Source organism: Crocodylus siamensis, chromosome 2 (genome assembly GCF_052110815.1).
Source record: "Crocodylus siamensis isolate JL-2025a chromosome 2, ASM5211081v1, whole genome shotgun sequence".
NCBI classification, from domain to species: Eukaryota; Metazoa; Chordata; order Crocodylia; family Crocodylidae; genus Crocodylus; species Crocodylus siamensis.
Genome location: NC_143396.1, coordinates 211,115,830 through 211,129,160, shown reverse-complemented (window position 1 = coordinate 211,129,160; position 13,331 = coordinate 211,115,830). Strand labels below are relative to the sequence as shown.

The window sequence follows — 13,331 nt, the reverse complement described above, 5'->3', positions numbered from 1 at the left end:
TCAGTAGAGCATAGCGAGCTACATGTAGGCTCCATACAACACGTGCACTACTGCATTAGTGTTTAAGATTCATTTGACTGATTTACACCAGTCCATTCAGTTTTGTCAAGGATTTCAGTCACTGCTGTTTGGCATAACTTGGGGTTAGAATCCAAGTCCTAAGAAATGAGCAATATAGAAAGTCCTAAATCTTTGCTACAGCAAGTGAACATTGCATCTGGAATGCCCGATATACTAGCGTTACCTACACAGAAAATGAACTGGCAAAAGGAAGCGCTGCTGTGATATAATTCGTAGCGGCAGAGCAGATTGGAGGTAAATGAGGAAGGTTCTGTGCCCATCATGTAGACCAGAAAAAACACATTTTACATTTCACATTTTCATCAAGACTTTCATCACAAAAAGTGCTTCATATACTTAAAAAATACAGCATAGTAAAGAGCAGACCCAGGGCTGTGAGAAAAGCAACAGGAGAATTTTGGTAAATTCCTACACTCACAAAAAATACTATGGTATTCTTAATGCCCACACAAACCAATTATTTAAGGACTTCAATCCAAAGCACACAATGTACCTGAGACAGGCAAATTTAATAAGTTATTAAGGCTTCTAGATATATAGCTACATGGAGTCTCCAACAGTCTTACTGAAATGCTGTGGCCCTCTTCCACCTCTTTGGCAGGTTAGGACACCCAGCTTTTAGGAAGTTGGAATCTGTCCCACAGAAAAGAGGTGACAAAGCAAACGGCTACATATTTGGCTTTATACACCCTAGCACAGCCACAGTGAAGGCAAAGCCCATCCTCAAGTCTACAATTCCCCAAAGGCATCTGCTGGAGTGAGATCAACAGTACCCTCCTGAATCAAGTCTGCTTCAAGGGTACAGGGAGAGCTGGAAGGCCACTTCGTTGCCACTCCTTCCGCTGCCAGCATGGGTAGTCTTGTGGTCAACTGCCTCAACCTATGGAGGAGGTTCCTTGTGCTAAATGGCAAATCGGACCTTACAGCTCGTGGTGGAAATTCTGTCTGAACCTGCTGCTGCATCTAAATTATGGGATTTATTATTATTATTAAACCGTCAATAGAGCAGTCTGTGCTATTTTGATACTGAAGCCATCTCCATCTTTGGACCTTCTTTGCTGTCTGTGCACCACAGATTTTCACCTGTAGTGTTCTGTGTTACTACCACACTGAGCAAGACAGTATGGAACAGTCTAGTGTCAGGCACGAGGTCAGCAAATCAAACTGATGGAAGAACTAGAACACCAGTACTTAGTATTACTTGTATTTTTAACAGTACTCCTACTCTCACAGAAGCCTTGTCACTTTTCCCCATATCCCTCCCTCTTACAATCGCAGTGCATTCCTATACTACACTGTTACTGGCACCTTTATTAACTAGGTGTACTTGATTTCAAGGGATGTTGAAAAGCATGTTAGAATGAATGAAACTTCAGAAGTTCAGTAACAGTCTGCACTGAATTGTTAATTAGAACAGACTGAGTCAGACAGAAGCACACCATAAACAAACTAATTAGTATCAGTGAGTACATCAGGGCAAGTCTATGGAAGCAGCACTCCATCACTGGCTTCTAACAAGTTAGCACCCACTTGTTACCTCTTGGCTAATGTCCTATTGAAAAGGCATTAAACCATCTGCAGCCAAACCAAATGTCCCACACTAACAGAAAACAAAGATCCACTTTTCCTCGGTCATCCTGTTATCATAATTGGCTCACTCTTACCACACTGTCCAATTCAGTCCAGCTACAAAGCCAGTTCTCATTTAGGATCCTCTATATGTAGAACAAACATGTCTTTTGCAGATTATATACCCTCAGGGCTGTCGCTGGACTGGCAGTTGGTAAAACAACAGTTTCCTTAAAAGGGCTGAGGAATGCCTTGTGCCCCAGACAGAATTAAGATAGACAGTTTTAATGCAGAACAGCATATGGGCATAAAAGATTCCAGAGGGAATGCGAGAAGAGGAAGAATTAGGACAAGCCATTCAGTTTGTCAGCCTGCACTAACCATTGTCATTTAAATACAGCGAGTCAAGAAAACAGGATTCCCTTAGACATCGCCCACACACATTCCCTAGATGCAGACCTGCAGAAGAACTGTACATAATTTTGCTTTTTGCAAGAAGAAAATAACAAGTGCAATATACCACAGATTTATGAAAGAGTCCAGAACAGGCTTAGTTTAATCAGATTTCAATAGTTTAGTTAACCGGAGGCAACCCATGCAGGAAGACTTTTGGTCACTTCCACAGAAACAGAAATATTCACTTATGACAGGAGGGATTACAAAAATAACTAGGAATTTTAGAAGACTATCAGCCATATGCTTTTGGACATAAATCCACCTTTAATAGGGGTGCTGGATACATTCTATCTGGCAGGAAAATGGGCATATTATTCTACAGTTCCCTTCTTCAGGATTTCTTGTATCCTACCCTGAAACAGTGGGCATTGGCTAAAATTAAAGCAGTGCTAACAGACTACAAGGACTATTGCCTGACTCACTTGAGCAATCCCTATTCTCTGGAATAATTCACATAATCCCATTCTCAATCACCTGTGATTCCTGGTTTTAACTTTCTGCATACATGCACGGTCTCACTTTAAGCAGCAGGTGTATATCGTGAACAGAAGAATTAAACAATGTAATGGTAACCACACAGTCAGCATTCATTTGTTCCCATGCTCCCTGTTCACCCATACACATGGAAGAATTTAAGGCAATAATATAAACCAAAAAGAACCCATATGCCACAACGCTTTTGGGGTCTGTCTAGTAAATCCATTCCACACTCCAGGGCTACTTGGAATTTTATGACCACAAGCCGATTTCTGCACTTGAAAAGTGCATCCAACTTTGGAATTTCTAAGCAGTACAGTATTTATGGCTTACAGGATTCCCTGCTGTCAAGGGCAGCAGTGTACAGGTACTTCAGGTTTTTAAAATAATTCAAGGAAGGACCACCACAGATGCAGACACAGTTACAGTTTGGATTTTATAACTTGCTTTTGAAGTGTTCCACATAAGGCCCACCCACTATTTCTTATATAACAGAACTTTCTTTGATGTAGTGGAAGTTCTAACAGTGCAAGCAGTATAGGATCAGGTGCCTATTTTTTAAAAACAGAGAGGTTTGCTTTGGCGGTAAGTTTACATTGCAAAGGAACTGGCAGGCCCAGTAATGATCACTTCTTTTAGAGCCACTGAACTTCAATAAAATGTCATCCTTCCCTAGACTTAGAAACAGAAGATAGGAAAGGTAGGCAACCACATCATATAATACCTTTCATCAACTGGTCAAGATCCGCCTTGAAACCTCTTCAAGTTTCTCTCTCCACTATTCTTATTGTTTCAGCACTTCACCCCTGTGCTGTTATTCCAATTTCCAGCATAAATTTGTTCCATGAAAACAAAATAATACTATATTAAAACTGATACCCAAAAACTGAGCTAATGGAAACTGTGGGTGCTGAGCACCCCCGATTATCAAGCCACCTAATTAGGGTTTTAGGTACCAAATTCTGAGCATTATGACTGAAGTGCATTGTCTAAGAACAGGCAAGGTTCTTTGAGTTGATGCGATACCTTTTATTAGACCAACTGAGTAGTCAGAAAAAAAGTTCTTGGCAAGCTTTTGGGCACAGACACTCTTCTTCAGGCACAGGGAGTCTCTGCTGGTCTGAGACTCTAAGAACGACAGCAGCATATAGTCAAGCTGAGAACTCCAGGGCGCTTACAGATATGCTCCGAGAGGCGAGGCGCATGAATTAGCGCAGCTCCAGGAGTTGCACTAATTAAAAGTGCCTGGAGTATCATATGCATCAGCATCCCCACACTGAAAAATGGTGGCAGGGCACTTTGAACTACAGCTCATCAAACCTGAGCTTTAGTTTGAAGTGCTCTGCCACCGTTTGTCAGCACAGGGACACTAATACACATGATGCTAGAATCTGCTGGAGCACAGTATTACCACACTCCACCAGACTCAATTAATTGAGTCTGCTTTGATGTGCTGTAATTACAGCATTTTCGAGCAGCCTCTCTGCATGTGTATAGGAGCCCCCAGACCGTAGCTTCCAGCATTCATCCACCTGGGGTACAGACAGAAGGAACAACTGCATCCATATCAAACTGCATCAGTATCAAAACAGGAGCATAACTAAGAGGGGAGAGGGAAGCAGAAAAAGCTACTGCTGCTGTAACTAGCAGCTAATCACTCTGCCACCACTGTGCAGTCCAGCAGCCACTGCCCCATGCAGTGAGCCATTGCCCACAGCACAGAGCTGCTACTCTGCCCTGTTACACCTCTGTCCAAAGATGCTGCTACAAACTGTTATGATCTAACTGTTACATCCCAGGGCTTCTATAGTGATACAAGTGTAGCAAAGCTATTTCAACTTTAACCCAGTTTCATTCAGGCTTAAGGTTTCAGCAATTTAACTAACATGTATCACTACAGGATCATGCAGACCTAAAGTAACAGCTGGTGTAAGCTCTCAAGCTATAGCTCCCCCTTCCCTTTAAAAGCAGTTAAAAGGTATGCTTGTACATAGTCTCCACCACACTATTTCTCATGTAAAAGAGAAAAAAGGGTATTTTCAATAAAATGTTAAGCATTATAGAAAAGCTGTGACTGCAAGTGAAGAAAACAAACAAACAAACAAAAATATACTCTTACCTGTGGTCTTCATCTCTGCTCTGCAGGAAAAAAAAGAAACAAAATTGAGTGTTAGGTTCAGCACTTTAAAACCTTGGTTTTATTTCCTTCCCCAAACACACAGATATTTTAGTAAGCTATGTATGGCAGAACCAGCGCACACTGTCTTTAAATGTAGGAGAGTGCATATATTTCTATTTGGTGAGGTAGAGTATGAATTAGAAGCTCAACTTGACCACAGGCCAATAAGAACAGGTCAATTTTTACTACTCAGCATAGGCAGCTCAACAATAGATGATCAAGTCACTTTCCAACAGGAGAAACACTTTAACACTTCTATCCCCAATTCACCTCATTTATAGCAACAGAGAATACTAATGCCATCTTGTCACTTACTACAGGGAGAGTAGGATCAGATACCCAATGTGAATGGAAGCAGGTAGTGTATAAATTGCACAAGGACCTAATGACAGCTAGTATCTCAGTCTACATTTCTTCATGCAGTGGAGGTTAAATAGCTACATAGACTGCAAAACACATTGGACTAAATTGTCATCTTATACACAGTGGTATGATAAGAAATACAAAGAACTTAATGTGGTTTAAGAAGAGAATCACTTTTCATTACAGCTATTCATTTTGTACAAAGCATTCAGACTATCTGGATCAGATGTTTTATACAGCAAAGGACATTGCAACTGCAATCACAGATCCTATGCAGTGTGTGGGAATACTGCAATGGGGACATATACACGCCACCTCCTTCCTCCTCAGCCCCACTGAACTCTCCTAGAGAAAAGCATGAGAAAGAGCACTGTGGAAAGCAGACTTTGATTTCTGATTACTTGAACAGTCTGATAGGAAACAATATATTAACTGAAGCAGTCATGCAATTTAATATGCCTTACATAACTAGGCAACTAAACTTGCATACAGCATAGATAAACCTCAGTATGTCCATAGATAATTTTGGTCTTTATATGCAAATACTCTTTTTTAAGCAGAGACTGTGTGGAACACTCCTACTGCTCATCCCCGCCAAATAAAGTCACAATTCTCTACTCTGGCAAGGTGAATCCTGATGAATTTCATGATGGCAAAGTGAATCCTGGCTGGATTTGGTTGCTCTCCCTCCTATCTGCCATCTGTATCTATTTAATGTCACCAACTGATCACTGGATTACTGATGCAGACTTTGGCAGTTTTCTCTGCACTTGACATTGACATGTATATCAATCAGCTGTCCAATTCCAAGGAGGGAAAAGTTCAGGGATGAGGCTTAAAACTAGTTTTAAAAGTGATCAGACTTAAAACTAGTCTAAAAAGCAAAATAAATAAATAAATAAATAAATAAATAAATAAATAAAGCAAATTCCTTTTCCTAAATAACGAATCCCACTTTTGATTGTAAGTGAGAGAATTCTAAAAAATCTAATTACTTTTCAGTTTTTATGCAGTTTCTCTTTTCCTTTTATTTCTCTTTGCTTAGATAAGAAAGAGACTATCACCTTATTTTTTGTTTATAGTTCATTCTCCCAGCTGTTTGACTTCTAGGTACTCCAATTTTATAGCCCTATAAGGACAATCAGAATCAGGTTTACATTCATTTTCACTTTTACGCTATTTTGTACTAACAAAATGAGACAAATGTTTGGGTTGTAGTTGTCACATGGACAGGTTTATTCATTTAAAGACACTCAAGGATGAACAAAAAGAACCAACCACAAAACTTCAGTAGAATTTAAGTATTCAAAAGGAAAAATGGGGCAGTTCACTTTGACTTTTACAGCTAGGCATAGAGTGTCATAGGTAAACTCAGTCACAGCATTGGCGAAAATCATGCTGTAGCATAAGGGAATCCAAATGTAAATTTCTGGAACACAATGGGGCAGCTCAATTGCTGGTGTAACTGTACTGGAGTCCCTGGAGTTTAAGCAGGTACTGGTTTTCTCCTTTGTTTCTGCCCTGATGAGGCTGTGTAAGCTGGTTCACTTCAACAGGGTTACAGAATTGTAGCTAACATCAAAGTTTGGCTCACTGGCTTTGATGCACCATTGCCTTACACCTTCTTCAGTTGCAGACAACTATAAAAAGCAAGTGTGAACTACCAAATTTGAATGTCACCATTTTATATCTGCTTTTTACACTCATGTTCTTAGGCAAAAGGTAACTCCTCTGAGTTACCTATATTTGGGAGTTGCCTGAATTTGCCAGGGTACTGCAGAGTTAGTGTACCCTGAGTGCTCCTCTTAACTCCATTTTTCCCCCAGTTCCCAGGAAGAAGAGAACGGTGGAAGAGCAGCTCACTCCAGTCCCATTTTGCAGATCACCTTACCAATCTGCCATGTCCAGGGCTTGTTCTATACCAGCTGAGATACTTCCTTTATGTTGTTTAGATGATGCAAAAAGATGTTAGTGTAACAGAGAAACCAGTCCACTCTGCACAGCTGAAATGCATAAAATTCAAGGCAGTTCCATTCATTTCTTAATTATTTGTACTGTCATGCACCAGGGATCCACTGCGTTTCACAGAAGGTCTCCAAAGCCTGGTTCAAAAAGTATAGGAAGCTTCATAAGTGAAACTGGGACACCTTTCTTATCAGCTGACACAGCTGCTTGCTATACAAACTCTCATTTAAGGCCTTCACTTCAAGTGCAGAATCTCTCTATACTAGTATAGAAATAGCTGCGATCAAGATTTAACACCATTCCTCTTATGGCTGGAGAAACAATCTCCTCGTGGTACCACAGTCAAAGGGATTTCTGTGGCAACTCACTGAATAATGGAAAAAGCAGCTGCAAAACAGTAACTGAGCAAAGACTACAGAGATATCAACAGTGACTCAATTGCATTTCAATTCATCTATAAAACTGTCTGTAGTTCCCTTTATGTTGCAGGTGAATCAAAAGATATTGAGCAGAATTAATCTGTCCCCAGAGTATTAAAAATGTTTAAGCTGCAGTGCGTACCTGTTGGGGATCTTTCCAACTTGAGTTTTCCCTGCTGTAACTCCAATGAAATAGCTGCAGTTTCATTTGGGCTGAATGTCACCTATTGTCTATGAAGCCAGTTTAAAAGAATACTTATATTGATTGAAGAACCAGACATCAAGCACATGAGCATTAAAAAGGTGTTCAAGCACTTTGGTACAGGGACCATTTTCTTATCAAGTGTCCCTACAGTGCATAGCACAACAGCACCCTGATCTTATTTGGGGTCCTAAAATCAATACTGTAATAAAAACAAGATCCCACAATGGAATCACAGATACTTCAACAAGTAAACATGTATTTGATGCAATTAATGCTGGTTTAAATTACCCAGCAACTCAGAACACTGAAGACCTGAACCTGCTCATGTATAGCAATTTACCATATCATTACACTGTCTGACCAGGTCATCTTGCAATGAATACTAAACCTACAAACAGTAGTTTCATGAAGCCTTTACTGTGAAAAGGACAGAGGAAAACATAAATTTGGTGGGAAAAGTCATCAACAAGGGACACGCAAATTGGTTTTGGGGGAAAAAAATGCCAACAAAAAACCCACTCTGGGCTTTTTGATCTTTTTATACAGATCAAAAAAAACAAAAACCTGAAGCAGTATATATTTTTTGATGTATAGACATGCTTCCCCCCTCTCTTACATAATGAATTGTCTTTTAAATCTTTGTGCTTCTGGATTCAGATCAAGACTATAGGACTAGAAAGAGAAATACCAGTTGTCATATAGTATTTGTAGTACACATGAACATACTAAGGGGTCTGGCTTTAGATGAATTTTAGGTAGCTGCTTATACAAACCCACACACTGACTATTGGATAGTTTAGCTGATATGAAAAAAGCAGCAAACAGCAGAGAGGAGAAAGAGATGTATGACATTTTCCTCATTAAGTAAACAAATTCTAGGAGAGGAGATGAAAGGAAACTAAGTGTAAAGTTGGTGCGTTTGGGAAAGAGGTAGTGTGTGTATGTATTATAATGCGCGCGCACACACACACACACACAGACCAGGTTTAAAGAAAAAAAGTTATTCTCTTCAGGATGAATAATGGAAATACAACCTTTCCTATATAAAGACTTGATCAGCAAGTTATTTGGCAGAGTGAATACTGCCAAAAATCAAGCCAAAGAAAACTAGAAGCTGCATTTCCTTTTGAACTTTGGAAAACTTAAGCCCTTACATATTGCCAGAGGCCAAAGTGCCTGGATATATCAAAGCAGGCCTCCAAATCCTACTCTTCCAAGATTCTTTTAAGTCTGTCCTAATGCAAACAGCATGCCTCCAAGTTATGAACTTTCTTGCTAATCAAGTCAATTTCCACTCAGTAGAAAGCAAAGTAATTTAGTCTTGGATTTCACATACTTCAACCAACACCACAAACACTGTCATAACTCTTGCCGTGCAGGCACATTTCCTATCACTAATGCAACCTTTCCTATATAAAGACTTGGGCAGTATGATTATTATAAGCCAAGTTGGTTCAGTGGTCCCTCTCTTTTCCTTGAAAAAAGTATATGGTGTGAAGTCTTTTAGTTTTTGTGAAGTATTGCTTTGTTTTACTAGCAATAGCCATTCTCTGTTATTTGGTCCTGCTATCCAGCATAGCAAGTCTAGCATGAATTTTAGTATAATGAGGCGGGAGCCTTCAGAGTTTGGTAATGGATCTCTCTTCACATGCTCAGATTTATGACATATGGAATTTTTTTAGTCACCCCAGTTTGTTTAGCTATAAACTCCTTGGGCCCATTTTTCTTCTCACTTTATTCTAGTTTTACACCAGAATGAAAGGAGACCTAGATCCTTTAGACCGGCTCTTCATTGTGAGTTTTCAGATATACAATTATATTGTACTGTAGCATTAGCATGCCTACCTGTTCTACAAAGAACTACAACATAATGACAGTTTAGTCCTGGTGTTGCAATGTCTAAGTGAGATTGGTTCAATTGTGGAGGAGTTTCAAGCCACACTTCATAAAATGCGGTCATCTTCATAATGGACACAAACTAGAAACCTGAATCTAATGACTTCATAATGTGCAATGTACCCAAATTCCATGGCTCAGTCCGTCCGTTAGGTATAATGTTATGCATATGAGGAACGAGGAGACTGCTTCTCTGGTCTACGCTATACTCACTCAACTCAAGACCCAGGTAGGGTAAGATGTAGCTTAAATAGGAACACAAACCCTGTGAGATCTACATGTGAGTTCAGAACAAAAGAGGGAATGCCACTGACTTAGAGGCTTTGTTTTCACACGGATGCAAATGTGTCATTATAACTACAATGGTCTCATTTTGCAAAATGGGTATCCCAAAAGAAGGGATTCAGCTCAGAACTCTGGCTGGCCAGGGTTCTGTGGTAACCCCACAGGCATCTACTTAATCAGCCATATTACAAGAATGTTAAAACACTCCTTGATGGCTTGTAAAGCTACAGCAGACTTAGAGACTTGGAGCTGCGGCACACCAGAAAGCCACTATTAAGTTGTTAAAGACATTTGGCTTTGTGCTCCTCTTAACTGTTTAGAGCATGTGGGTATCTAATGTAACCACACAACCCATCATGTATTATTACTCACATCTTGGCTTACCACCTTGGGCATTCAGTGGCATTTATAGACATTTTTAACACTGGCATATGCAATAAGAGAGACTCCTTTTTTTAACCTATCACAATGCTTTCCTGCCTTCTGCCAGAACCACAGCTATTCTTAGTTGTTACCTCAGGCTTGAGCAAGGCTAGCTCACTGAAGATGTTTAGCTGCCTCTGGATCTCTACCATCTCGGTCATCAGCTTTGCCATGTGGACATTGATATCAGCCAGCACCTCAGTCACATGAGCAGTGGCCACTGCTTCTTGGAGGTCCACCAGGTGGAGAGCTTTCTGCTCTTCTTCACAGATCAGCTGCCGTACTTTATCAAACTCCTGCTGAATACACAGCTTCATCTCACTCTGGGTCACCTGCAGATCACACACAAGAGAGAGCAATTAGAAAAGGTTCATGATGTAAGTGTCTGAGCTATCGCTCCTCAGTGATTACATGAAGTGACTAAAGCATGAGTTAGTCCCTGCTATCCAAATATTAGAGTCCTTTACCTACACTGTGGCACCTGGGCTCAAAACAAAGGCCAGAAGAACCAGTTTCCAAAAGCCTGTTCCTTTACAGTGGAGTTCACAATTCACTTTCCTCAAGTGAATTCCTGACCTCCCTCTCCTTATAGGAGGTCATTTTCCAAGTAGAAAGGAAGATAGCTATACCAATTTGCTGCCATTTGGGCACAAGCTTTTTTTATAATCCTCTTAAGTCCCAGGTTATTCCTGAATCTATGTTTTGAGCCCAGCAGCATAAATGTAGAATTCTTATGGGTTGTCTATAATTAAACTGGAGTTCAGGAAAACAAAAAAAGACTACAGGGATTAAGATAGGACAATCGATTTATGGATAGAGAGGCATGGTGAGACAAAACTGGAGGTACTTAATAAAAGTGACAAGATCAATTACAAGATAAGAACCTAAGAAGTTGACATTATCTCAATTACCAAAGATTAGGCTAAAAACAGAAAAAGTAATTTCATTAAGCTAATTTGATTTTAACTTGGAAGGTTTAAAATTGACATGTACTCTTGGTAGATTGAAGTCTTCAATCATACAGCCATAGGATAAAGACTCCAAGTTTTAACAAACAAAACAATCTGGACTCTTCGTTATGACTTACAGCACTTTGTTCTGCAAAATAAGTATTGGGTTCATTGGATCCTTGTTAGCAAAGTGATATAGGCAAGCATATGTCAGTTATTTTTCAACATGTGTCAAACTCACCTGGGGCCCCGGGCTGGATCTAGACCACAGAATGGGGGCAGCCACTGTAGCCACTACAGCAGTGGGTCCAGAGGCAGCAGCAGCAGGTCCAATAGCAATGGAAGAGCTTCAGGGACAAGGGTCTGGCAGTGGGTCTAGGGGTGCAATGGGAGACTGGTAGCAGCTCAGGTGGCAAGCCAGTAGGGCCAAAGGGCCCTGTATTCTGTGGCAAGCCATGCTCTCTAGATTCCAGTAGCCCAGCAGGCCAGAGAGAGAGGCTTCATGGAACAAATATTTGACACCCCTGTTTACTGCATGCACTCCCTGAAATTCTTGGGAATCTAGGTACCATATGAAGAATCGGCCCACATTAAAAAACTGGAACTACAACCATAGGTTCCTTCTGCTCATGAATTTCAGCACATCTTTTATGACGAAGCCTCTCCCTCCCTCACACTCTCCCTAATTTATATATAATCAACTGAGCAAAGAAAGTTCTGGCACCGAATTTACTTGACTACCACACACCACAGATGATGAACAGATCAAGCTACTCGCTGTGGAATGACAGAGCAGTATTTTATATTATTTAGATAACATCCCTTTGCAGAAAGGTGTATGACTCAGAGCTCTAGATACCAACTTATTATTTCATATCTGCAGAACAGATGCAGCAGGGGAAGTAGCAGTCAAGCCTTCACCAACACTAACTCAAAGTGCATTTTGGCATACCTTTGAGTGAGGATAGGTCAGAACCTGACCTTGCTCAGGTGCAAATCAGGAACAGTTCCACTTAGATCAATGATGCAGGTGAGATTAGAGTCAGGGTATTTGGGTTAAAGCCAATAAAGGACTTCAGAATCTATAAGTCATGTATTGCAAAGCCTAATTTAGATGCCTGGGCCACTGTAGGAATCCTGGCCTAGGTACCTACACCTCTTACACACAAAAAGGGAGAGTTACTCTTATTTAAAGAAACTATGGAGATGGTGCTTGACTTTCACATAGTAGTTTGGGGGTGAGGACATTTGTCTAAGAGCAAGAAACCTAAGTTCAAAGCCCTCTTCAGTCCAAGAGGACTGCAATTCACATTCTTCCCTCATGTTGAAGCAGTTTCACTAAGCAGAAAGGAATCAAGATTCCAAGATGAAAGTAAGAGAGAAAGTGTAAGCAATATGATTTGTTGTTTGGTGGGAGCAGAAAATCCTGGCTTGTGGCCTTTGCGCTCAGCTCTGTTTCTGTATTTTACTTAATGGTTCAAATGCAAAAAATGAATAAACACCACAGTATAGGTCCCTTTCCACGTGTGGGCCCTCCTCACCATGCTTCAGTCTCACCAACTCCTCTTACACTCTTTCTGATCAAAGGAATCTTGCAGTTATGGCTGCCAAGAGACCTGGCTTCAGTGGGAGCACTCTCTGGCACATGAGAGATATGGAAGACGTCTGAAGCTGAGGAAGGCATTGAACCTGGGACTTCTGCTCTTCAGCAAGTGTTTTAGTAACTCAGCTGTTACATAAAGTAGGGTAGCAGTATCTATACCATCATCTCCTCACTGCCTGCACTGTGAAAAAGAAGAAATGCTTGTGCTTTGTTAGAGGCCCAGTCCTGTCTGCATGTTCTGGGTGGGCTTTGGGGATGGGAAGCCTATTGTACTGGACCTCTCATAGGACAAAGCACAGTGGTACCTACTTTCTGGGTCCCAACAGAACTTTTCAGGAATGCACAGATGCAAAACTGTAGGTGACTATGGAAGTTTAGTGTAAAAAAGGGAAATGCCTTATAAATTAGACACCTCCAGGGTCAAACAGCTATGGTGTGGTTGTGGTTTTTATATTGTAGT

The 13,331-nt window shown here is 40.6% G+C and overlaps 1 protein-coding gene across 1 annotated transcript in view; it reads right to left on the bottom strand.

The window, feature by feature from the left end:
- TRIM44 (TRIM family member 44) overlaps window positions 1–13,331 on the bottom strand; it is a 105,558-nt gene that overhangs the window by 67,705 nt on the left and 24,522 nt on the right. The window contains exons 3-4 of the mRNA XM_090032942.1: window positions 10,411–10,650; window positions 4,703–4,722 (exon numbers count right to left, since the gene is read on the bottom strand). Of these exons, the coding sequence (XP_089889068.1) occupies window positions 4,703–4,722; window positions 10,411–10,650 (260 nt within the window). The remainder of the gene's footprint in view (window positions 1–4,702; window positions 4,723–10,410; window positions 10,651–13,331) is intronic.